This window comes from Pezoporus wallicus, unplaced genomic scaffold (assembly GCF_028554395.1).
Source record: "Pezoporus wallicus isolate ANWC-B61680 ecotype Strahan unplaced genomic scaffold, APGP_CSIRO_Pwel_v1 contig_4322, whole genome shotgun sequence".
Lineage (NCBI taxonomy): Eukaryota > Metazoa > Chordata > Aves > Psittaciformes > Psittacidae > Pezoporus > Pezoporus wallicus.
Genome location: NW_026637224.1, coordinates 2,381,739 through 2,406,941, shown reverse-complemented (window position 1 = coordinate 2,406,941; position 25,203 = coordinate 2,381,739). Strand labels below are relative to the sequence as shown.

Here is a 25,203-nt window from a genome sequence, read left to right as displayed (position 1 = left end):
AAATGAAAACCTTCACTGGAAAATGAATTTTTTTCTTTAAATGTTTCTTCTGGAAATACATTTTTTTGTCAAGAACATAGTTTTAGTGACTTTTTCCAGCCAGTTTTAATTGGCAATGTCAGAAGTTATCTTCTTACAAATTAAAAAAAAAAAAAAAAAAGGAAAAAATTGGCTAAATTTATAATTTCTAAAGTTCTGCATGCTTCCGTAATTTAAGAACCTTTGTTGTGTTAAATTGAAAGCCAAGTAGTAGACAGAAAGCGGCAAAGAAATATGCCTCAAAAGGTAACTAACTTCTGCAACACTGGACTCATTTTGTCAAATTCCATGATTAAGACCTGAATACAGTCTACTTTTGAAAAATGGTGTAATTAGTAAATAATTCATAGGAATAAAGATCTTTATGGCATATTCATGGAAGCCGTCTCTAAATAAGGAAGTTTATCTACTGAACTAATCACTTCTGTTTTATTTATTAACAGGTTGGATTATTTTAATTAAATTAAAAGTAAGGAGCCACTACTAAATTATCTCTTTTATATTACACAAGCCAAATAAACCCCAAAACATAACTGCAATACCTGTATGAGGAAATGGGCCCCATTTTGAAGAAATGCATCATTTCTTATTGGTATATTTAAAGTATTTTGTGTTTTTCCTTCTGGAAAGATGAGACTATTACTTCTAGATGTATTTAGAATGCCATCTTTTGCTCTCGCAGGATCTAGAGCTCCAGCTGGAATATACAGTGCAGTATAAACCAACTGCACATCTCCAACCACTCCTCTCTCCCTTCCAAAACTCAAGGATAAAAAGCGTCCAGTAGGATTACTCTCAATCTTCTGATTCTCCAAAGGATAAAATTTTATTAGGCCATAAACATCATCACTGTCCTGAATGTAAAACAGAAGCTGCAAAACAGAAAACAGCATCAATTACTCTATTCTACAGTTAACTACACACCATAGTTTTCATGCTTTCACGAAAGCCTGTGCTGACTGTCATCATACATTTTTCTCTTTAGTGAATTGGCACTCAAGAAACAAATCAGATCTATAGCCCCAAACAATTCTTTGTACACAAGCACACAACAGTGACAGTGGCAACTCTCCCACTATGCATCATCCATAGCAGCCAAAGTGAATTATCTTAAAATGTTTCCAATTGTGAAAAATTTCATTTTATTCACTAAGTCCTTCCCAAGCATTTTTGAGAAAGACAGGGACTTGAGTCATAAAAATGTAAGCAATGCTAGCCACCATTTATTTAAAAAGGTTACAGTTTTAATCACCAAGCCCTCCTCCTGAAGCTGTTACTCTATGTAAAACACTCCAGTAATCATTAAGACAGCAAATGAGGAAATGAAAATAACTTTCTTGCCTTCTCTTAGCAAAATGTCACTTAAGACAGCATTCATGCAATGCTGCGTATACTGGGAACAATCTGATTGCTACTGCATTAAAGGGGTCTGGCTTTGCATAGTCCACCCAGCCGAATACTTTGGCTATGGCTCTGTATATTAAAATTAGATCAAGAATTAATTTGTTTGATTTTTATTGAAGTCCAAACCCTTTAGCAAGTTTAGCCAATCAATCAATGTTATTAAAATTGGCAAAGTCCCTTATTTCCTACTCTTCCCAAAAGAATTCTGAAAGCAGACTTACCTCAGATGGCTCACTGACTTCTGCACCTCCCTGTATTGTATGAGCTAAGAGTTTTAGAAGATAGGGCTCTGCCTCTTCTGGTATATCATCATTAATAATGTTCAGAGGAAGTGTTACCAGCATCTGTCCTTGATGAAAACATATCTCTCCAGTCTCTGGAAATAGGTCTGTAGTCACAGGTGAGGGATCACTGCTATTTCGGATTATAATCCAGGTAACAGAAACATTTCCATGTGTTCCACCACTTCTTATGATTGTGATCCCCTCAAACCTATGTTTTTGAATGAAAACAAAACCCCACAATATGAAAAAATAAATACTGGCTTGCTTAGGTATTGATTCTCTGAAAGATTTACACTGACTTAAGTGGAATAAATGCTAACTGCTGCAACTGATATTTGAGTCTGGCTCAAAGTTTGTGATATCATAACACAGAGGGAAGCCTTTCCTTAGAGTGCTTGTTCATGAGCTCTATGAAATGTCTCTCAAGATATTTTTTAGAACTTCCTTTTTTACAGCAAGAAAGATACTGAGAAATGAAGACTTGATGTTTTACATTTGTCTTGAGAAATACACATCAAATTTCAGAAATCTTTTCCTCTGTTAACTTTCTAAACAATTTTATAAACTATATCAGAACAGTTGTTAGGCATGAACATTTAAATAATGATTCTTAATGGTTCTGAGTAAGCTGACTTATTTGAAGATGTCTCTGCTTGTTGAAAGGGGGTTGGACTAGATGGCCTTTGAAGGTCTCTTCCAACCCAAATAATTCTACTATTCTATAATTTTTTGCTGCTGTATTGAAATATTGTTATCAATATTTATGATACTGGAAACATCATGTTTCCCACATCTGATAATCACATGACTACAGGAAAAAATCTGGGAATCATGACTTACAAAAATTTAGGAACCAAGATTTATTTCTTTACTGTGTATGAGAAAGCAAGATGAATGCTGAAGTGCTGAACTTTACATACTGTAAAGTATTAACTCAAAACTGTTCTTAGTGTGAGACTGTCAATACTGTGTACCAGTTCTGCCTGTAAAGCTTGTACAGAGCTTTGATTTTAATCTCTCTGTAAAATTACAAATATTTAACTTAGTTTTAAGTTTAAACTTTGTATTTCAGGGGAGGTAATTAACTTTTTTCTTTTTTTTTAACCAAAGATTGCTTTTATAGATAGCAAATACAAAGATTTACCAGGGAAGGAAGCTGGGGATCTATTTCCCGCTTGTATAAACTGGTGTGTGGCAGCATCATAACTTTATTGATCCTGCCTTTAGATTCAGGGTTTTTTCAGTATTCTGATATAGTTAATATAGTTTTTACACCCAATAAAGTACTTCCTTTATAATTACACATTCCCACTTCCCTGAAATCTTTGTAGACATAGCTGGTAATAATAACAATACACTAAGTGATTTCTACAGTATATTTTCAGTAGTAATTTTATAATTACTTTCAATGAAATCCTAAGGATGCTTAACAATGCCAATCAAACCCTTTAAACTGATTAGATACTAGATTTGAAGATCTGTAGTACCTTGAAATTTGGTCTTCATCAACAATAACAGTCTGAGCAAACAGGATACTGTTGATTGATAGTACTCCATAGGGTTTATCATTGGGTTGGATGGTGACATGAACAACTGATGGATTAACCAAAACAGCATCTCCGTGCAAAGTGTCCTTAAGAAGCATAATCTGAAAGGTCTCTGCAATTTCTGGTATGGCATCATCAAGGATCTTAAATTTCACATATGTTTCATGAACAAGAGGTGGGAAAATAATAGTTGTATTTGGCTGCAGGTCTAGAAAGTCTACATTAAGCTGTGCGTGTGCTGTTGAATTCCCAGTTATGATGGCATATCTCACAGAGACTTCATGTTCATCAGGTCCAATTAGGTTTCCACTCACATCCTTACCACGAACAACTTGAATTGTTACCACATCAACTTCCTCAGGCACCATATAAGCACTCTGAACAAAACGCACGGGACTGTCATTTTTCATTATATTAATCTGAACAGAATTTTTTGTGTTGTTGATTTCAGCACCTCCCTCCACGCTCCTCAGGTAAACAACAAACAATTCATCATTTTCAGGTACCTGGAAAAATAATGTTAGCAACTGGGTGTAAGTTACATCTTGTATGCCTGCAGAACAGTCTTACCACAAAACATGTTTTACGTGTTTTGCATAAAAGGGAAATAATACAAATTTAACTGCTCATTTCATATGAAAGCAAACAGAAGTCTTCCTTTTAAGTTTGGCTGAAAAGACCTTCTCAATATTGAATGTTTTTATTTTCTAAAATGTACTTTCTGTTCTCTGGCAATAGGAAAAAAGAGTAAAAAAACAAACAAAACAAAACCTAGGCAAGAATCAGAAAAAGTTAGATCTTTCCAACTTGAGACTATGATGAGATCCAAATTCTACTTTTGGAAGCTAGCTCTATTTGGAAACAAATGTTCCTCCCAGTTATTTAGATTTACATCTTGATTTTCTGATGTTGATACTCAGTTACCCCTACACATGCCTGAGAGAATACAGGAACAACTTATGGACACAACTTTCCTTAGAAAAGGAACAATTCCTACATTCACACACCCCCACATCCCCAGAGAAGATTACCATCACAGATCCGAGAAAGTGTTTTCTGGAACTCAGCTATTAATTAGGCTTTGGCATTTCTACAAATGACTGTTTAAAACTACATTTTATTTTTGGCTATTTTTTCTCCAGTATCCCATGCAGCAGACAATAAAGAATGGATTATAAACTGAAAATTACAGAGGTTAAGGATGAGGGGTTTTTCTTCATATTCCTACATTTTATTGCCCACATTTTCATTTTCTAATCATATTTCACTGGAAAATGTGATTATTTTATTGATATGTATTAGTAAAAGTAGATCTTTAAAAATAATTTATGATCTTTGCGTCTCAGCCTTGCTGTGGATTATTTGCTTCTGAGAGGAATTTCAGGACAACACTACTGAATTTTTGCTAATGGTAATACTCTGTTATAAAGTTGACAAATCCTTTTCATGAACTTTTGTTTATTGAACTAAAAGAATTCTGAAAATCCTGCTGTCCAATATTTCTTCTCTTTCACACTCATTTGTTAATTGGCCAACCTCAGATCCTTTTCCAGGGCTAAGAGAGTGGACATGCAACTACCTTTATAGTTGATGCTAATCCAATCCCTTGTTTGGCTTGTGGCAATTAAACTTCCATAATGTAGTTGACTGATGTAGGGGGTTTTGTCAACATGAGAACTATAAGCTCTCAGTCATCTGTTTCTTGTACAGCAGTTATTTTACCATAGAATAGATGTTAACTTACATTTTGTTTAGTTCATTCATTAGTATACCACCTGGCACCATAAAAATGTACATATAAGAGACAGTCAAAATGTATCCACAGTTTGTTGTTTTTGCAGTATACATCATAGTATCTCATATAAATGGGCCATTCTGGAGTTCTTAATGGCATTATGACTGACATTGGAAAACAGTCAAACTTCAAAGACAACAAGGATTTCCAGTGCTGCCTTGCTTCATTCATTTTTTTCTTAACAAAGTTCCCATTATTCCTCACTAAAAAAGGAAATATATACAATCAAATAACTGTAAATGTAGTGCTGTGGAGATCAGATCTGCAGACCCCTAGCTTCTGTAGGAAAAGGGCTACCCGATTCCAAACAAATCTTGTTTTTTCTCCCAACTTCAGATCCTAAAAGCTCAAAGTTCTGAGAGTAACATTGGTTTCTTGCAAATTCCATTATTATCATCATCATCATCATCAATAAAGGGTTGTTACACAAACTTAACCTTTCACGTATAACTGGGAGGACTTCCAGTGGACCAGCCACAGCTGTGCAGACCAAGCCCTGAGAAACAGAACTGAGAGTATTTCCCAAAGGGAAAAAAAAAAAAACATCACATCTTCCCCAAAAGCCTAATTATATCTATCTGTGTATAAGTCACAGAAATACTACATCTAATCTGAAAGAAAGGTTTCTGCACACCAGCCCAGCATACTCTCTTAACATTAAAAACATCTGTATAGATGTGGAAACCCAGGTTTTGCAACTAACAGAAATATGCAATAAAAAAGGCTTACAGGTTGCTACATATAAATGTATTTTTTTCAAAGAACAGTATAAAATTGAAAAATTTTCATTAGCACCTAGTGTTTATATGTTTCACAAGATTGCCTTTCTTTTATGAGTATTATCTATTTTTAGTAATTTTAAAAACATATTTATACCTTGTCTATAAAAAAATATACATTTATTCAATCTATATTTTTGTTGTGAATATTCAGTGTGTTATATTCTTTCATAATGTCTTCTCTTCACATGACTGAGAAACAGGTTAACAAAGAATAAACTGGATTCCTAGGCACTGTTAACTGAAGGCAGAGACGCTGCGCAGGCATCACTGAGGATGTAATAAAAAATGTGTCATGTGAACAACGTTATGATTAAATTCCTTTTGCCTAAACAATTAATAAAGACAAAAAGGATAGCCTGGGTTCATTATGCAAATACAGCCTGAATTTGCAAGGCAGACAATTAGGGAAAAGCAGAGTACATTTAAAAAAGAAAAGAAAAAAGTTTTCTACAGTTTTCTTTCGAAATTAAATAGTTTAATATTAAAAAGGTAAATATAGAAAGGTCAGTCTAGCAGATAAACCTGTATCTAGTCCTTGGCCATACAACAGGGACCTCAGTATTTTGTCTGAAAAAAAAAAAGTATAAAACTTTCCTGATTGTGCATTTACTGCAGTAGCCCCTAACAGGTCTAGTCAGAGCTGCCAGAATATATTTAGAAACTAAAAATATCCACAGATGAGAGCTACAGAGGTAGTAGCATTACAAGGATTAAAAATGACTGCCATAAAGCCAAACTTTAAAATGACCTTATTAAGCAGAAGCACTTTCAACCTTATTTAAACCAAGCATTTTTGTAACTTAGTACTCTAAGTTTCTCCAGAACAGCAGGTAACCTTCTACACATCCAAACCAAAAATGAAGTCAGCTTGCTCTTACCTGATCATCAAGCACTGTTACATTATAAATCAAGATTGACTTTCCAGGAGTAAATGTAATATTTCCTCTAGCTGGACTTAAGTCTTCTTCAGCTGGGTTTGGTCCATCGTTTATCTGCAAAGAATTGATTTTACAATGAGAAATATATAAAACATGAATACAAATCTAGCACAAGTACAATAATCAGTGTGTGACACACATAACAAGCGACTATCAATTCAGTCATCTCCTTCTCATAGGCACAAACATCCAGCTGTGAAAATCTGCTTTTTTTTTTGGCAGATGGAGTAAACAAGAGTGACCACTCTGAAGAATTTATTTATTGCCAGCAAAAAGAGGAAAAAAAATACTTCCATATAGGTCTACAAGGACTCTTTGGAATCTACTGATGTGTAAGTGACTCTTTTATATAACAGAAAGGATATTCATTCTAATTTTATTTAAATGACTAATATTTCATAATAAATACCAAGACAAAATAATAGCAGTTGCTAGTTTTGTGCCTTTTCTATCTTGACCTGTGATATTATGGAAACTATAGTTAATACTGAAACCTACGAGGCAAGGAAGGCACTTAGAAGAAAATGAGAGCAGAGAACTGATAAAAAAATACCCATATGAAAGAATTTATATGTAATTTTAAAGTAGAATCAGACCTAGATAAGAAAAAACAAAGCAAACAAACATAAAGCCCCCCCCAAAACCCCACAAAATAACATTCAAACTAAGTACATAATTAACAGCCTAAATATTCAATGTGCTAAATTATTTTGAAAAGTTTAAGTTTCTGAGAGTTCAAACTGCAGTCTTAAAGAATTTCAGTAAATATCAAGTTCTCATACTTGCATGCTCGAAGTTGGTACAAGCATCAAAGGCTCACTCAGATGTTTCTTTGTAAAATATAGACACATTTTGAAGAAATATTAAATAAGACATTTCTTACACACTTAATACACATTATCTTCTAGTAATAGCAACTAATGCTGTCTCAAATATCTTCCTAAGTGACAGAGAACACTGAATTTTCTCTAATGTCTCTTAATTTTTCTTCAAATTAAACAGTCAGATAATTATAATACTTTCTAATTGACAGGTATTATCTTTTCATTTTATGAAACTATTTTAACAAATGTAGCCATAGGTATTTTGCCCCTCTTTCACTGTAATAAACACTTTGATAAGTTATGATTATAACCTCAAAGATTCATCCAACAGACTAGTGTATTAAGCCTTTTTGATAAACTCACCTCAAAAGTTACGGTGACTGTCCCGTAGGTGCCCCACTCCCTAATTACAGTGAGAGGCACAAATTCATTTCTGCCCCTGGGCTCATTCACTGTGATTAAGGCAGACTAATGAGGAAGAAAAAGGACAGGCAATCAGGCACAGATCAAATATCACAGCAGAAGGAAGAAACTGTTACCATAGAAATACCAAACTCCCACAGACAAGTTAATCCAATCTGCAAACCAGTCCACTGATGACATACATTTCCTAGCAACCAATTAGTTCAGCTAATAAAAAGCATTAAAGATTTCAGATAGAAATCATCACAAGTTATGCAAGTAGAGTAGGGTTTTTTTGTAAATTAACGTAATCAACACACACAAAGCAGTGGCATATTAGCACTGGTATTTATAGGAGTTCCTGATGTCACTACAAATAGGTTTTCTCCATTAAAAAATAATTTATTAGATAACTAGCTAAATGGGGTCTGTCTATTAAACTGTCATGGCTGAAAGATTTTCAAGAATTACACCAATTCATGGAGAAACATGGCTTAGTAGGGCTGAGCCAAAATTTTCTCATGTTCTTGTGCTTTTTCAAGGAAGTCCTCCACAAATATTATAATGCTGACAATAAGGCATAGTTTCTCTTTCTACTAACACAAACTTTGAATTATTGCAAATACCCTTTGCACCACTAGAGTCACACCAGTGTCTTGTTGCAGCTGTTAAAAAACGCATATATCAAGATGCTGTTCTCTCAGCTTGAGAGTAAAGTATGGAATTTCTTACTAAGCAGGGGGAAATGTATACATTCTTAAGATTTCCAAATGGCATTTTTAGCTTTCCTGTAGTGTTACTCCTTACTTATTCTCTATGTATTTAGATCTTGACTTACAGATGTCAGGGGCAGTAGGACTAAAAAACTTTTAAGTTTTATGCTTAACGTGAACACAGATATTCATCCAAGAGTGAAGGTCTCATGCTATGCCTGAACGCCTAAAAACATACGAAGTATTAAAGCTGTATATATGTATGAATTACCTCTAGAGATGTTTTCAAAGATGTAACTCAGAATCAGTTTTCAATGGATTCAGTTGAGTAACTAAACAGCATCTGTGACAATTTCACCTTTATGTTTTCTAAAATTTTCATATATACCATATAAAAAGCCATACCATGTTAAAAGAAATTATTCCAAAGGCATTGTCATTTGATAAGATTGTTACAGTGACAGATTTGGGTGAGCCAAGCTTTATCGTTGCAGACGGTTTCTAAAATTAACAGAACAAAATAAGACATTAAACATGGTGATCAGCAAAACTCACACATTTCAATTCAATTTTAAGAATAAATATTAGCCTGTAACAAATTGTATGCCTTTTTGTTATATATTACAATGAAAATTACTTAAAGCAATAGAATGCACGGAAGTAATTCTTAATTGCTGAGGAAATGCACTCTATACAGTCAACAACAAAGTGCTTGAAATAAACTTTGTAAATGATGAATCATAGTTTGGCAATCTATTAGTAATACCATAGCAATAGGGAACTAGATACAAAGCATGTAGCACTGCCAGAACTCCAAATTTGTTCTTTTTTTCCTAATATTTGAACAAAAGTGGAATTTTGAAGCTATTATACTGATACCAGCTAAAGCACACAAATCTTTAGAGTGTTGTGAAAAAGATCTACATTTACAAATCAAAGAAAGAAGGAAGGAAAATAAGTGGGTTTAAGAATTTGTTTGGTTTAGGTAAGTCCTGTTTATCATCTTCTGAAGGACTGGAAGTCTTTCTTTTGCTACTTCCAGGCATGGTCTATGCAGGAAGACAGGAAAGGCTAAGAGTGTCTTCACAATCTAATGTCCACAGATGAATGCAGTGCCCATTACATTCAGTTTCAGACTATGTCTATATGGCAAAACAACACCACATACAGGAGTGGCAAATCTTTCTAAGGAGCAGTAAGCACCATCCTGGCTACTCTCCAGATTTTAGCTTTTAACTATTAGGATTCAGACTCACAAGATTCCCCTGAAATCTCTGGAATACAATTCATTTCTGTCACATTACCTGCTGTTTTCTGGGGAAGAGATAAATTGAAAAATTCAAACTTACTGGTAGTGTCAAGTAAAATGTGAATGTCTCATCAGCCTCTGGAATATCATCATCACAGACAGATATATATACTGTTCGGTTTGTCTCTGTATCAGGTATAAATGCAGCTGCGTATGTGTCAAAAAAGTCTCCTGTGTTTTCTCCATCAATCTGCAATAAATATACAACTGAATGCCATCTCTTTCTTCCCTCACTATCTTCTATAATATTATTCTGGACTCATTCAACAGACTTCACACACTCTTCTTTGCACATAAATCTCCCTGCAATTTCCCCATACTGCCATACAGTTAATTTCTGGACAGAAGGAATAGATAATAGCCCCTTGTATCCATGTTGTGTAACCAGAAAAACAAAACAAACACAACACTTCATTAAGAATCATTTGTTACTTCCTTCCTTGCAACTGAGTATCTTCTTCATAATGCACCATATGACCAATTTTTTAATGGAAAAGCTATTCCTAGCAGAGATCTGGATACCTCATAATACCCTGCCTGCATTTAACTTACCCTAAGATGTAACTCCGCCTTCCTGCCCCACTCTTGGGACTAGAAGAAGCCTCAGCATTCAATCTACATTAACATTTTAATTGCCAAAATTGGCAAAATTAAGTCTTCTTTAATGAACAGCCCTGCTTTCCTTTCAGTCAGCAAAAAAAACCCAACACTGATTCTACTGTGAGTAAGGTGGCCAGAGGAGAGATTACAAAGGCAGAAGTGTCAAGACAGCAAAGGGTCTAGGCTAAGTTTACAGTTGAAAGCTGAGACTAAATGAAGAGTAGCAATTGAACCAGTACAGCTGCCACACCTGAAACTACCATCCTTACAGGCACTAAAGGTGTGAATGAACCATTCTGAGAAATGCTATTTTTCCTTTGAGAACACTGAAGTCAGAAGTTCAGTGAAGAGGAAACAAAGCATGGCAGGTATTTTTGTGGGTCTCACCTATCATGGGACATAATGGCAATTACTTTTAACATATCTAAGCCAACACAATGCAAATAGCTCTTACAAAAACATCCTCCTAAAAGAGCAGCTCAAAATATTAATGTTACACACAAATTTTGGAATTTCAGGTCCTTAATAAGGAAACTAAATTACTCTGCTTCTTACATCAGTAAAGAGCACTAGTTTCAAAGTACAGCCACGTTTTCTCAAGGTTTTCTCCTCATATATATAAAGTGTGAAATCCTTACAGATCAATTTCTATTCCTTGTAATTTCTAAGACATATGCTTTTCATCTTTAGTTACAGGTGAATAAAATACTGTACAAGAACACAGAGAATTTCTTTTGTCTATAGGCGGTGGAAATTTATAAGCAGTACACTGCTGTGTTCTCATGTCATACCACATAGATCTTGCTCCATATACATATGATCTAGCACACTGAGGGGGTTAAACTTTTAAAGGAAATACAGTTGAGATCATGTAAAAATACTAACTCTGATCTCCAAATGAACTGAAAAATGAATTTTTTAAATTCATACAGAAATCTGACTCAGACTCAAGACTGCAGAATCTACAAGTAATCTGGAATGGGAAAAATTGTTATATATCCACATTTTCACTATGTGCTCACAGACACAAGATCAAATAAGCACATCAGTTTGGACTTCTACATGAACAGCAGGAACTGGCTTCTTGTTATATCATTTTGAAACCATTGATGCAACCAGCAAGAAGTTACAGAAATCGGGTGTTGCTTCTTCAAAGTAAAGCATTGTTCCAGTGAAATACCACCCTTCTTTTCACTGGCTTAATAATGACAGGCAACATTCAAAACTTCTGAAAGATGGTCATATTTACTGAGAATATAACTGGCATAGTTTCTCACCGACACAACTGCTGTGATGTTAGCAGGCTTTCCTCTCCTTTCAATAACAAGACGTAGAACAGTTGTACTTGTTTCATTAACTACAAATTCTGTTTGTCCGCTGAACTTCACTTCTGTTTCTCCAGATGCGAAATGAATGAATAATGCTAAAAGCAAATAAACTAATAAAGAAGAAGAGGGCATCCCTACAGAAAAAGAAAAGAATAATTAGAAATAAACTGTGAATCTAAAACGTAAAACATTCTCGGTTTGCCTTACCAATCCAGCCAACCCCTCTCAACCCTTCAAATACTGTGATTCTCTTGTGAGATTCAGAAATTAGATGAAAATATGCACAGGCCTCAGTTATAATCAAGTCAGATAATGTAATTAACACCTATATCTAATTCTATTGTCATAATTTTAATCTACTGATTTTTAGGCAGCATTTATCAACTTCTTCCAAGTGAAGTTATAAGTAACTTCTTTTAAGAAAAGACAATTACATTGCCACAATTGTTTTCATTTTCAATCAACAAATAATTAGCTTAAAGATTGACAGTTCTAGTTCCACTTTCTTTGCCTCTCTTTCAAAAGAAACAGGAACTGGCAAGAAGAGTGAAGGGCTGGATATCTGCAGTCATCTCATACACCATCTTCTGACATCTTACAGACCACAAAATGTTCTTAAATATTTGCATATTTATTTGAGACTCTTTTCACTGCCTCTCTTATCCCATGATTCTTTCATGTTTTCTTGTAATGGAGAATTACTGCGATGCATTTTAATTTCATTGTAACCTTTGCACAGCCAGAGCTTTATTTTATTTTTTTGTGCATAATGCCTGGTATCTGTTGATAAGACAACTTAAAACTAAAGTAGTTTATGTCTCCTACATTAGATTTATTTCTCCTACATTCTCCTACATTTCTCCTGTATTACAGCTAGGTCATGTAAAATACAAGTTTGAGTTCCAGTGAAGTCCTCAGGTGTTAATAGCATGAAAGACGCATTTTAGTGTGTAGCCACTGTTTCACATTACCTCTTAAGATTTCTGCACAGAAGATACAAACAATATTTTTGTAATTGCATAAATAAATAAAATGTCACTTTGTTTAAAATGATACCTCCAAGTACCTTACCAGACAAATCTGGTAAATAATACCAATAATACCAATACTTCAGAATATATCTGAAGTTCAGAGCAGATTCTGAGTGGTTTATGCGCACAGTCAGGTAGCTTTAATCTCACACTGAACAGGGAATAAGCCTTCAAACCACTAAAGCTAACACAGCTTCAGAAAGACTTCAAGACTTTGATTTATCTTACAATAAATTCTATCTGGACAAGGGTTAATTTTACATTGCAAGAACTTGAAATAAACTGCTTTCTGGCAAGTCCACAGACACGATAGTAACCAACTGTTGCTAGCTGGAAGTACAGTCAAGATAACCATTAGTGTCTTGCAGAATTCCTACAAGCAAAGAATGTCAGGATGACAAAAATAGCTGATATTAATTACTTGTAATAAAAAATTCACCTAATGCTGTACAGAACATCACAGAGGGAACAGGAAAGCAATAAAACCAAGTGCAAAAAATCAGCACCTAACCATTTTCCCTGTGAAAACAACTATCCCTTTAGCAACATATTTGAACAGAGTTCTGTGATTTCTGACAAAAATGTTACATGGTAAAATAATTTTGTTGCAGAACTTCACACTGACATATACTTTTATTGCCATTAATACAGCCCTTCAAGACATCCATTGCTCTTATTGGGAATTTAATATGTAACACTTTCAGGAACAATGCTCGATTTCTGTATATCTATTTAGTAATTCTAGTGCAGAAAAAGATTCCAGTAGGAAGCAACAATAAAACATATATTAAACACCTGGGATTTAAAATTGTCAGCATTTGCAAAGTTGACTGTGTTAACTTGAAAGATGTTTTTGTCAGTTTTACACGGAACTGCTCTGAAAAATGGAGACCTTCAAGATGGAAAGAGAACAGCTGTCTAACCTTTGTAAACCCTGAGACAATTACACTGTCTGCAGATGCAGGCATCATACATACTAAGCTGAGGAATTTGTTGACCTTTTAGCTTCAACTGTTACCTTGTCATAGACTTCACAAATATCTTCCCACAGTACATGCTTCTAGTAAATAATACCGAAAACATGATCCTTGAGGGCAAGAATACAAAGTTTAGAATTACTTGAATTCTATTACTTCTACTAGAGAGCATTCTAAAACTATAGGATTACTCCTGTGGAACAAGAGAGGTTTCATAATCATACCATCAATTATTTAGCTGGTGTGTATTCTTCCTTGTTACATTATTTGTACTAAGATTTACTCTGTGCAGACTTTCAAAAGTAGCTTTTGTTCACTTTATATAAACTCAACTTTGAAAATCACAATTCTTTTTAAAAATTGATGTAATATAGTAAAATTATCATAAATCAAGACTTAGAGAATGCAGAACAAATTTATTAAAATTGCTGAAAAATATACTATAGGTCACAGTATTTTAATTTATTAAATATTAATTTATACACTAAATTCTTACATAAATTTATATGGGTCACAATTTGTTCCTTATTAACTGCACTGCAGAAAGATCAGTAGAAGTCTTTGCAAGATCAGGATATAAAAGATAACTCATCCCACTCTTCCTCACCCCAGTATGTCACTAGTGAGTTTATTTAAAAAAAAAAAAAAAATTAAGCTGAAAGTCTAGTCCTTGTTCACTGCTAAATTTTGGTCAACTTTGCATTTTGTGGATCAAATACTCCCTCTGCTTCAGCTAAATATTATTGCGTTTAGTTCTCTCAATCCAGGATATTCAGTCAAGCTTTAAAATTAATTAATGAGTCAAAGTCATTCAATGTATCTGAAACAACAAGCAGCAATGGAGTATTTTACACCTTCAGGGTATGTACAAGTCAACGGCCCAACTATTCTGTTATCATGTTCTGCCTAAAGCCTTTTCAAAGTAGCTGTAGTTGATGTGTAGGATCTGTGGTAGTTTAAAGCAACACTACATACTGAGGCCTAGTTTGTAAGGGTTTATAATAAAAGTTTTTGGAATCAGGAACAAAAGGAGATATGTCTCAAAAATTATCTAGACATTTTAATGGTATTAAAGAATCTGAAGTCTAAAACTCACATCATTCAACCATATAATTAAAAAAGGTAAAGAAATCTAACTCAGGATTCTGACTGAATATCCTGGATTGAGTGCATTTTATGGCACTTTCTGAAGAGCATCTGTGTTTCCCTGAGGGGAATTCCCCAAATCCTAGTGTAGAAACCAGCAAAGAATATACTGATTACACACAGTAACTTCCACAGTAATGCCACAAATTATGGGAATACCATTTCTATGTGTTGCCTGGTGGGAGTCAAGGAAAGGTGGGTGTATGAAACGTGTTTCTCATAACTGATGAATAAACAAGATTAGTTTACCTTTCTGCTCAGTTTCTGTAACAAATTTCAGATGAAATTTTAAAATTTATAAAGAATGAGAGATCTTTTCTGCAGACTTCTATAAAGAATGAGAAGTCTTTTCTGCAGCTTTTTACACTGGTTTCCATGCTTAATAAATAAAAACACTTAAGAATTAAAAGATCTCCTGGCCCTTTTCACTGAAGAATGAAGGAACCTACAGGCTAGTGGCACATGGAGGAATCAAGAAGGGAAATGAAAGGGCTGCAGGAGATTCCAAACCTAAAATGAAATGAGCATAAGATGCCAGATATAGAATGGAGAATGTTAAAAGAAAGGGGAGTTCTCCAAGAAAGAATCAGATGGAATCGGGGATTAAGTACCCTGCACCTCTGCCACTGCTGATAAGGAGAAGAAACAAGCAGGTATGATGAAGCAGCACCTCTCTCACCTAGTAGCTACAACTAGATTACTACCGCTTATCTTCGCACAACTCGCTGTAGATTGCTGAAGTCCACACAGTGCAGCAGAGCATGTGTAAAGCCCATGCACTTTTCACTGCCTGTCCTTGTCTACTCCTCTTGGTTACAAACACCCAGCCAAGTAGAACATTCAAAAACTGGCACGCCTAGTACTCTGCATTGAGTACAGCATTGCAGCTATCAATGGTTGCCAAAGAGAAGTCTATTCACAGCAGAGATGTCAGCACCCAGCAGCATCTTTGGCTGAATACAATGGGAGAGAGATACCATGTGCTCTTTCATATGTAAAGAGGAGATTCTCTGTGGTACACAAGAACAGCACAGAGCAAGAAGTTTCACAAGGTCATTGTCTTTGCTGCGCCTGTTGTAGATGCCTAATAAACCCCTACGTATATACAGCATTTGTATTTTAAGCATTCCCAGAACCACTGAAATTTACAATAGTATTGGAGAACCATCTAGGAAAACAGAAAGAATTATAAAAGACATGATTTACTAAATTTCTCCTTTCCATGTTGTCATGATCCTAAATTGAGAGAGAAGTATTTTATTTCAGACCGGGGTTTCCTTTCCCTCTAAGTTCACACATATGCGGAGGACAAAACAGCTGTGTTTGCAAAACTAGCACTGGACAGTGGGCATTATCCAAGTCTGCTCTGTTGGTGGTTGTTTCTTCTTTGGGGTTGGGGTTGGGTTTTTGTTTCAGATATGGAATAAGTCCCTAACACAAACTGGAAAAGACAGTGTTCCAAAGGTACCGCTTTAAAATAATATCTTCCGATACCTCCTTTTTGCCTTCAATCTGCTCCAAGGTGCATAAAGCATGATAATTACAGTAAGTCACAAAAAGGACCACTTTGTCTGCACCTCTGGACTGCACCAATAGTTGCAGCCTTTGAGGCAGGAGTCTGTCTCACCAGTTTCCACACACTTCATTCAGTCCCACTGGATGCCAGTGCTTCCAGCTGATCTCTCAGGTTTTCCATCTTCCTCTATTACAAAGACATTCCAGATACCTGCCCACCATCACCCTTCTTATTACTAACACTGGAAAGTGCTAACAAAAACACAGATGCAGACTGCTGGGTGCTGAAAATCCCTTGATCAGCTTTCACTGTCCTGACGTTTTTGGGCTCCGGTGCCAACTTACCTACTCACTACCACCACCATGACAGAACAGCATCACAGAGCAACCTCAGGGACTAAGAATATTTATCTGCATTTGAGATTAATGACACTGACAACAGTCAACAATACCCAGGACCTTTTGCTTTCTAACTGTTGCAATATTTATAGCAAAACCCAAACATCTTATTGTCTATGACTGTATGTATCACTGGGAATGGCAAGTTTAACGTAATCTAAACAACATTTCCACATGAAAACTCTTGCTTATTCAATGAAGATCCCTTGAAAAAGGGCATGGTCTCTTCAGTATCTTTTCTTAAGGAAGAAAAGATGCTGAAGCTGCCTGCTGTTGTATTTACACTTGCTAGTCATAAAAGTAAATCTATCATCACAGCCAGAACCAATACTGAAAATACTAAATCTGCAAGCCCAGGACAAGTCAGAAGCCTGATGAGAAATCCAAATCACCTCATCCTGTTAATGGAGGTCACTGAGAGGTAAAAAGTTTAATAAGCCCACAGTACCCCTTCTAAGTTTTCTTTTTGCTTCCTCAGAAGAGTTTGAGTGGAACTAAATTTTATCCTTAAATTTTAAGTTCTAAAGAATGTAATTGCCACTGGAGAAGCAAATTTTATCTCTTAAACCAGATAATGTCAAAGGATTTGAGATAACCATCCGCCCTGACTATCCTCACTCTGAACAGGGGAAAAAGGGCAAAACCCTTCAGCAGTGTTGAATCTACTGCTGCTGTTTGCCAGCAGCAAGCAGAAAGAACACAAGCCTCTTCTACAAACATTTGCAGTTACTTTATAATTTGGTGGTCAGAGAACCAGACAATCATTTTGACTAGATGTAAGGTCCAGATCAGTTTTACCCAGGATAGTTCTAGTAATAGGACTTGGAGTTACTAAGGTTACTTTATATTTAGAACACAGACCAGAGACTAATGTAAACAAACTTTGGCTGAAATCTACTAATTAACAAATGTTAATGAAATACACCAGTAGGAATCTGAATTTGCCTTAATTTGTACCAATAAAGCAACAGTGATTTCAGCAGCAGAATGTCTAATTTATCTCATGCAATTATAAGAAACTATATATATGCAGTTCTTACTATATACTGAAAAAAAAAAACACCTAACAAACAAACAAACTAACAATATATTGGAATATTTCCACTTAACATATAGTATAGGTTTAAGCAAAAAGTAAATCTAGTTTTCAGCTCCACACTGGAAATCCTTTTCCACCTATATCATTCTAATGAAAAGAGCAGACATATTTCACTAACAGAAGTTATTTAGCAGGGTTTTTACCTAGGCATTTTGCTCAAGTAGGGTTTGAGACACTATGAGCAGTCATACTCCCTCTCAGTTTCTTGCACAAAGAAGCAAGCAGATTAAAAGGAAGAAAAAAACAAACAAACAAAACCACAAAACAACAACAACAAAAAAAAAGCAAAAAAAATCTAAAAAACCCACCAAAAAAAAAAAACAAAAAAAAAAAAGAAAAAAAAACAAAAAGCCACCAAAAAAAAAACCCTACACACACACACACACAAAAAAAAAAAACACAACAAAAACCACCAAAACCCTAAATCCTCACAACTAAACAAAACAAAAACCAAACAACAGAGCCACAAAGCTGCTTAGCACTTTCATCTCATGCTTATTGTAACTGCACAACTGAGACTGCCACAAGATCTGGCTTTTGCAGATACAGAACCAGAAATCCAGCTGAGGAAGGTCTGCAGGCTTCAGGGAGGCACATCCATTTATTTTACTTCAGTAAAGATATGAAGTTCTGCTACAATTTCCACTTGTATCACTGCTTCAAAGGGCTCTCCCATGTCCTCAACACTCTTACTTTATACATTGTTACATGTGAGCTGAGGAAAAAACCATCATAGTTTCAAACACCTAGTACTTGTTCTAAATACTGCACTATGGCCTGAACAAATAGCATGTCAGAAAAAGTAATTACGGGCTTTTGCAGTATAGTGGTTATTTTTTCTAATAGTTTAAACCAAAAATACAACAACCTGTTTTGCAATCGAATTTCACACATAATCTTGCAAGGAAAAAAAAAAACAATCAACAGTAAGGTATATCACAGCAAATTACAGCACCTTGGTGGGGATTAGATGGCATAATTTCAGGTACACTGGCAGAAGAATTACTGCTATCCACCAGAAGAATTACTGCTATCCACAGTGGATTGTTATGGGTTCTTACAAGTTACTACGCAGGTATGAGCCAAACAGAATTTTAATACGTTGCCTAATCATTACAAAAATTGTGTCAGTGAGTTACTGTTCAGTTCGTAAAAGTCTATTACTAAACATGAAAATTTAAGATGTATATCAAATCAATCTTCATTTCTGCAGTTAAACGTGTCCAATTTTGAATCCAACTGCAGCAAACAATGTTTATTACAGATCTGTATTTTACAATGTCCCCCAAAAGCCTTCTTTCTGTGGAAATAATATATTTGTATCATTTTTGAGCAGATGATTAGCATGGGGCCCTCACTCTAATCTATATTGTGAATTAATCCCTTAAATCTGTACAATCCTTTTGTAAATAAAACATGGGATAAAGTATTTATGTGTTGAAGAGAACTCCCCAAGCAAAATTTGTTTGGGTTCAAAGACTTCTTACACTACCTTCACCATTTATTGTGCTTTCCTTGGCTTTCTAAACATTTTAACCTATGTCACAATTTAATAATCACTATTTAATAATTATAATCATTCCCTTATTAACTGGGTATTTCTTTTCATTCTTCTAAGGCCCCCTGTAGTTCAAGACAAGGAAATCTCTTTGTTGATTAGTTATTTAAGACCAGCAACAATAACTATGCTGGAAAGAAAGGTGCTTTGAGAGGATTACACAGAGCTAGTTCTCAACAGCACCAAGCAAAGACCAGCAAATTACAAACCCAAGTACTTCATTGCATGTAACCAAATTGGCTGGTTAAAATGCTAATTGCCTGTCAGCAAAGCTAAAGGCAGACAGGGGACCCTGTGCTTCAGAGAATGCCGTGCATTTTTTTACCCCGCTTCTACACCATTGTCTTGCTGAGAATTACTCAAAATCTGTTCATAAAGGTAGCTCTTTTCATAACCTTTAAAAATGTGGGAAATTTCTAAAGCTCTGACCAATACTACAGATCTCTTGATCTGCCAAACCCATAGCAGATGGCTGAATTAAGGCCATGTTAAATCCTTAACGAAGCAAAGCTTGAAAGAATTCAGAGTAGCAACATATTGGACCAGTCCAAGATAAGTGCCTGAGGAGAAGGAAGTTTCTTTTGTCATCTGAAAATGAAAATCATAACTGTACTTTAGCTAGTAAATCTGTAGTGGATACAAAATGAGATAACCAAATAAAAATTGCCTGGTAGATAAAAAAATATTGCTATAACATTCTAGATGGAATTATGTCTTCAACTTGCTAATAAATCCACAAACACAAAAGCTGTGACGAACATGGAAAGCACCTCTTGTTTAATTTTGCCAGAGAACTCTGGCCTGTCAAAGAAACCTGTTAATAAATAAGTACAACTTTATCTTAATTGCAACCTCAGTTTGGACTTACAAATTGTTTCAGTGAAAGGAATTTAAACACCTTTAACTAGCTTTATAGGAAATATTCATAAGCCAATCCATGAAACAATGCTTTATTATTTTAAGAGTATTTCAGAACTCACAGTTTCCAAATTCCTTCTGTAAACAGTCCTCACTGTGGAGTAAAATCAGTCTCAAACATGTTTATTGCAGTAAGTATTTTCCAGTGACTTAGAGAAGTGAGGTTTTGTATAAACAGTATCATTTGTGATTCAGTAGCTTTTTTCAGAGTAAAAAAAGCTAGTGTGTCTTCACCTGGAGTAAGATAAATAGCCTGTAACACTGATTCCTCCTCTCAATCCTTTTTTTTTTTTTTTTTCCTAGGAAACAGTAACACAGCTCCTATTAGATATAATTCTTGGATTTCTGAAACTTTGACAAATGCCTACAATTGACAGCAATAGTTTTGCAAGCTTTGATTTCATGACAGAGATGTTATATAGAACCTGAGTCTTAAAACACATGGAAAAAAGTTTTCAGATACTGTGTATGCATCTTCCTAAGTGAGGAGAAATGCTATATTCACCATTATGCACAACAGTGACTATACATAAATGCCAGTCCTGTAGAGCTGAAACAAAAGCAAAATTTTTACAAACAAGGAAAACCAATTGATAGCTTTACATGTGTAAAAATAGTTATGCACGTGATTATATCTGTAGGAAGTCAGAGCGTAATACTCCCTAAGCAAAGAACTTCAACGTACTCTTTGTAGTTTCTCTCATGTACCTACACATTTGTATTTCTTAATTAACAACTAAATTGACCTGAAACCACGAACACACAGGAAGAGGCTGGCCAAGAAAGAAAAAAAATATCAGAGAGCACAGTTATTCAGCAATAAAATAATGCTAAACTGCATCAGATACCTTACCTCAAATGACAGCAAGAGATGGACACACAGTTTACTCTTTTGATGCTTCCAAAACCAGCTTAGGCTAAAAACTTCAGATGTAGCTAAGAAGAATTTTAATTCTCCCCTTCTGCAATGCACTTTTGAATGACTAAGGTTGAATGCCTAAGGATCAATCTCATTCACTAGTATCAACTCTTTAAAACCCATCCAGTACTATTTTTCAGCCTTAAAAATGCTGACAGCACAAATAAGATGCCCAGCACTAGCCCTCACAAAAGCAAATACCATTTTTCCCATTGATTTCCATGTGCCCAGGACAGAGACCACAGCTACAAGCTACTAAGCATGTGCTCCCATTATCAATGTTAATTAGTTCAGTCAGATGCAAATTGAGTAAATACCATTGATTTCTTCATGTAACGCTATTGAAACACAGAAGTGTAGTAGAAAGCCAGTAAAGCACAAAACTGTGTGTTAGAAATCAATAGCAAATATTAATAATAACAACAAATTAGAAATTAAAAATCAAGCACCCTTTGAATATGTTAACTTTTACATTATCAAATGTTTGGCCGTTTTAGTTCTAAGCCATAAATTATTTCCTCAGGAATCTGGTTCTCCTTTCTGCACAGACACACTGAATACAATATACTTAGTAGGAAAAAGGTGTTTTTAGGCTTACGGGACAAATGAACTACATATATTACATTCTCCCTTCAGCTAGTGAACTGCCCTGAAGGCAGGCTCTCAAAATGCTTAGCATTTAACTGAGAAAATGTATGTGAAGTATTATCAGAAAAAACACTTTTGGCTTCTATATAATTAATAATATTCTTTAAAAAATCACATGTTATTTCACACTTGCAGTACAAAGCAATTATAGCCTCATTAAAAAACAATGATGGATGTTTGGCAAGCAGTTCTGCATACATTTGATCTTAACTTTATCTGGGCTAGCCAGAGTGAATTACACAATGTCTTATAAAGAATCAGCATATCAAAAGCAAGAAGCACAAGCCATATTTCAAACTTGTAATCACTTACATGTCATATTTTAGTTATTAATGCACTTAAAACACATTTGTCACCAGATGATGATTTGAAAAATTTGTCCTTACTTTTAACTCTCCTTTGCAATACACAATGCATGCACAGCTCCTCCAATTCTTTTATTTTCACCTAATTTAAACACTCAAAGCTTTGTGCATTTTTCAGAGAGTTAAAAATTACCAGCCAGGACACTTCAGACTGAGTTTCATCCAAATATTATCCCACGAATAGGATTTTCCATTGGAAAGACTATTGTCTCCACCTGCCCTGCTGTGCAGAACAGAAAAAGGAGCTGCTGGAACAACAGAAACCTTAGCAGACTCTCGCCATCCAGCAGCCACTCACGGGTGAGCGACATGACACACTCGCTGTCTGCCCTGGTTAAACCCTTTCCCTCTGCAACAGGTGCTGCTGGCAGAACCCTGGAGCTGACCCTTAGCATCCCTCCAGTGGATACAGGATGCTTCCAAAGCAGCAACCACCACAACAGAGAGACAGCAAACCTACCTAGACCCGGGGACGTGGACATCCGCGTCTTATGGACTCAGTCAGCCGCCTGCACACTCTGTCACTCACGCATTATGCATTCCCCTCTCCTACTCCTCCCTCTGCTCCGTGCAGCGTCCAGCACTCTCCTCCCTCTCCTGACTCCTGCTGCTTTCCCGCTGCTGTAGAGATAAAAGTGGGTGGGATGCAAGATGACATAGTTTTTTTTCAAACCAAGCAATTGCCCCTGCCCTGTTGTAGCTGAGACACAGCTAGCCCCTCCACTCACTGAGATTCTTTGGCTGTCCCTCCATTTGGCCAGGGCTGTGCTGCTTTATTACAGAAAGCAGCAAAACTGGCAGGGTTTATTAGTGGATTATGACAGATTTTGGATTCTTCAGCTGCACCAGGGCATGCATCTTAATTCACAGTTATTCAGTGCTCAGCAGGGAGAAATGATTTTCACTCCCAGATTGGGTATTCTGGACTCAGCAATTTTTCTATCTAATATCAAATTCACATATTATGACCACCATCATTCCAAGCGAATCCTGAGTCATGTCAGACATACAAAGACACAAAGACGACACTTAGACCTTGCCAGTGTTGGACCTAAACTTCCCAGTTCCCCCATTTAATGGTTAATTTTTTAGTTATCCCATAAATGTTAATACATCCAGGCCCCAAAACATAGAAAATACTGACTTTTGATGGAATTTCATCTAGTCCCATTTACACAGTCTTCAGTCTGTTTCCAGGTCCTGTGAGACAGCTAACTAGATTTTAAAATGTGGAAATGTAATTGCAAACAAATACAGCAGCAGCACAGTGTCACATAGCTGAGCCCAGTTAGATTCACTAACACCCCCACACTCAATGCATCTTGTACAAATTGAAACCACTCCACCAAAATTTAAAAATGCATTGATTCCAAACCCAAGGAAATCACAGAATCACAAAGTCAACTAGGTTGGAGAAAACCTTTAAGGTCATCAAGTCAAACAGTTGCCCCCACACCTTCAAGGCCACCACTAAACCATGTCAGTAAGAGCCTCATCTACACGGTTTGTGAACAGTTCCAGAGACAATAACCCCACCACTGCCCTGGGCAGCCTGTTCCAATGTCTGAACACCCTCTCTGTGAAGAAATTGCTCCTAATATCCAATCTAAACCTTTCTTGGTGAAGCTTGATGCTGTTTCCTCTTGTCCTATGCCTTGTTCCCTGGGAGCAGAGACCAGCCACCTCCTGGCTTCATTCTCCTCTCAGGCAGTTGTAGAGAGTGATAACATCCCCCCTGAGCCTTCTCTTCTCCAGATTAAATCCCCCAGTTCCCTCAGCCATTCCTTATTACCCTTGTGGTCCAGGCCCTTCACCAGCTCCATCACCCTTCTCTGGACCCGCTCCAACACTTCAATGTCTCTCTTGTAGTGAGGGCCCAGAACTGAACACAGGATTCAAGTTGTGGCCTCACCAGTGCCCAGTACAGGGGGATGATCACTGCCCTGGCCCTGCTGCCACACTATTGCTGATAGAGGCCAGGATGCCGTTGACCTTCTTGGCTGACTGGCACAAGCTGGCTCATGTTCAGCTCCATCAACCAGCAACCTCAGATCCTTTTCCATGACCAGCTTTCCACCCACTCTTCCCCAGGACTGTAGCATTGTGTGGGGTTGTTGTGACCTCAGTGCAGGACCCGGCATTTTGCCTTGCTGAAACTCATACCATTGGCCACAGCCCACCAATCCAGCCTGTCCAGATCAATTCTGGACAGTTGCAGAGTAAAAGACTCAAAGATCCTGAGAAGTACTTTACTTATAAACATAAAAGCAGTGCTTTGAAGTAGAAAGCATTCCACCTAGATCAGCCATGCAGTCTAATCCAGACATTGCCAGGATGAATTACACACACACAGTATACACACAGTATGCTAGAGATTGGAAGGGACCTCGAAAGATCATCTAGTCCAATCCCCCTGCCAGAGCAGGAACACCTAGATAATGTTACACAGGAATGTGACCAGGCGGGTTTTGAATGTCTCCAGGGAAGGAGACTCCACAACCTCCCTGGGCAGCCTGTTCCAGTGTTCCGTCACCCTCACTGAGAAGAAGTTTCTTCTCAAGTTTAAGTGGAACCTCTTGTGTTCCAGTTTGTACCCTGTCATGGTTTAAACCCAGTCAGGTAATTCGTTCGCTCACTTCCCCCCCTTTCTTGCCCTCCCCCTG

General features: G+C 36.3%; 1 protein-coding gene across 1 annotated transcript in view; it reads right to left on the bottom strand.

Annotated features, from left to right (window-relative positions):
• ADGRV1 (adhesion G protein-coupled receptor V1) overlaps positions 1 to 23,136 on the bottom strand; it is a 280,088-nt gene extending 256,952 nt beyond the window's left edge. Inside the window, exons 1-9 of the mRNA XM_057404316.1 lie at positions 23,001 to 23,136; positions 11,915 to 12,099; positions 10,078 to 10,227; positions 9,134 to 9,229; positions 7,977 to 8,081; positions 6,730 to 6,843; positions 3,215 to 3,780; positions 1,665 to 1,935; positions 582 to 911 (exon numbers count right to left, since the gene is read on the bottom strand). Coding sequence (XP_057260299.1) covers positions 582 to 911; positions 1,665 to 1,935; positions 3,215 to 3,780; positions 6,730 to 6,843; positions 7,977 to 8,081; positions 9,134 to 9,229; positions 10,078 to 10,227; positions 11,915 to 12,099; positions 23,001 to 23,022 — 1,839 coding nt within the window. The 5' untranslated portion in view covers positions 23,023 to 23,136. The remainder of the gene's footprint in view (positions 1 to 581; positions 912 to 1,664; positions 1,936 to 3,214; positions 3,781 to 6,729; positions 6,844 to 7,976; positions 8,082 to 9,133; positions 9,230 to 10,077; positions 10,228 to 11,914; positions 12,100 to 23,000) is intronic.
• Between the last annotated feature and the right edge of the window lie 2,067 nt (positions 23,137 to 25,203).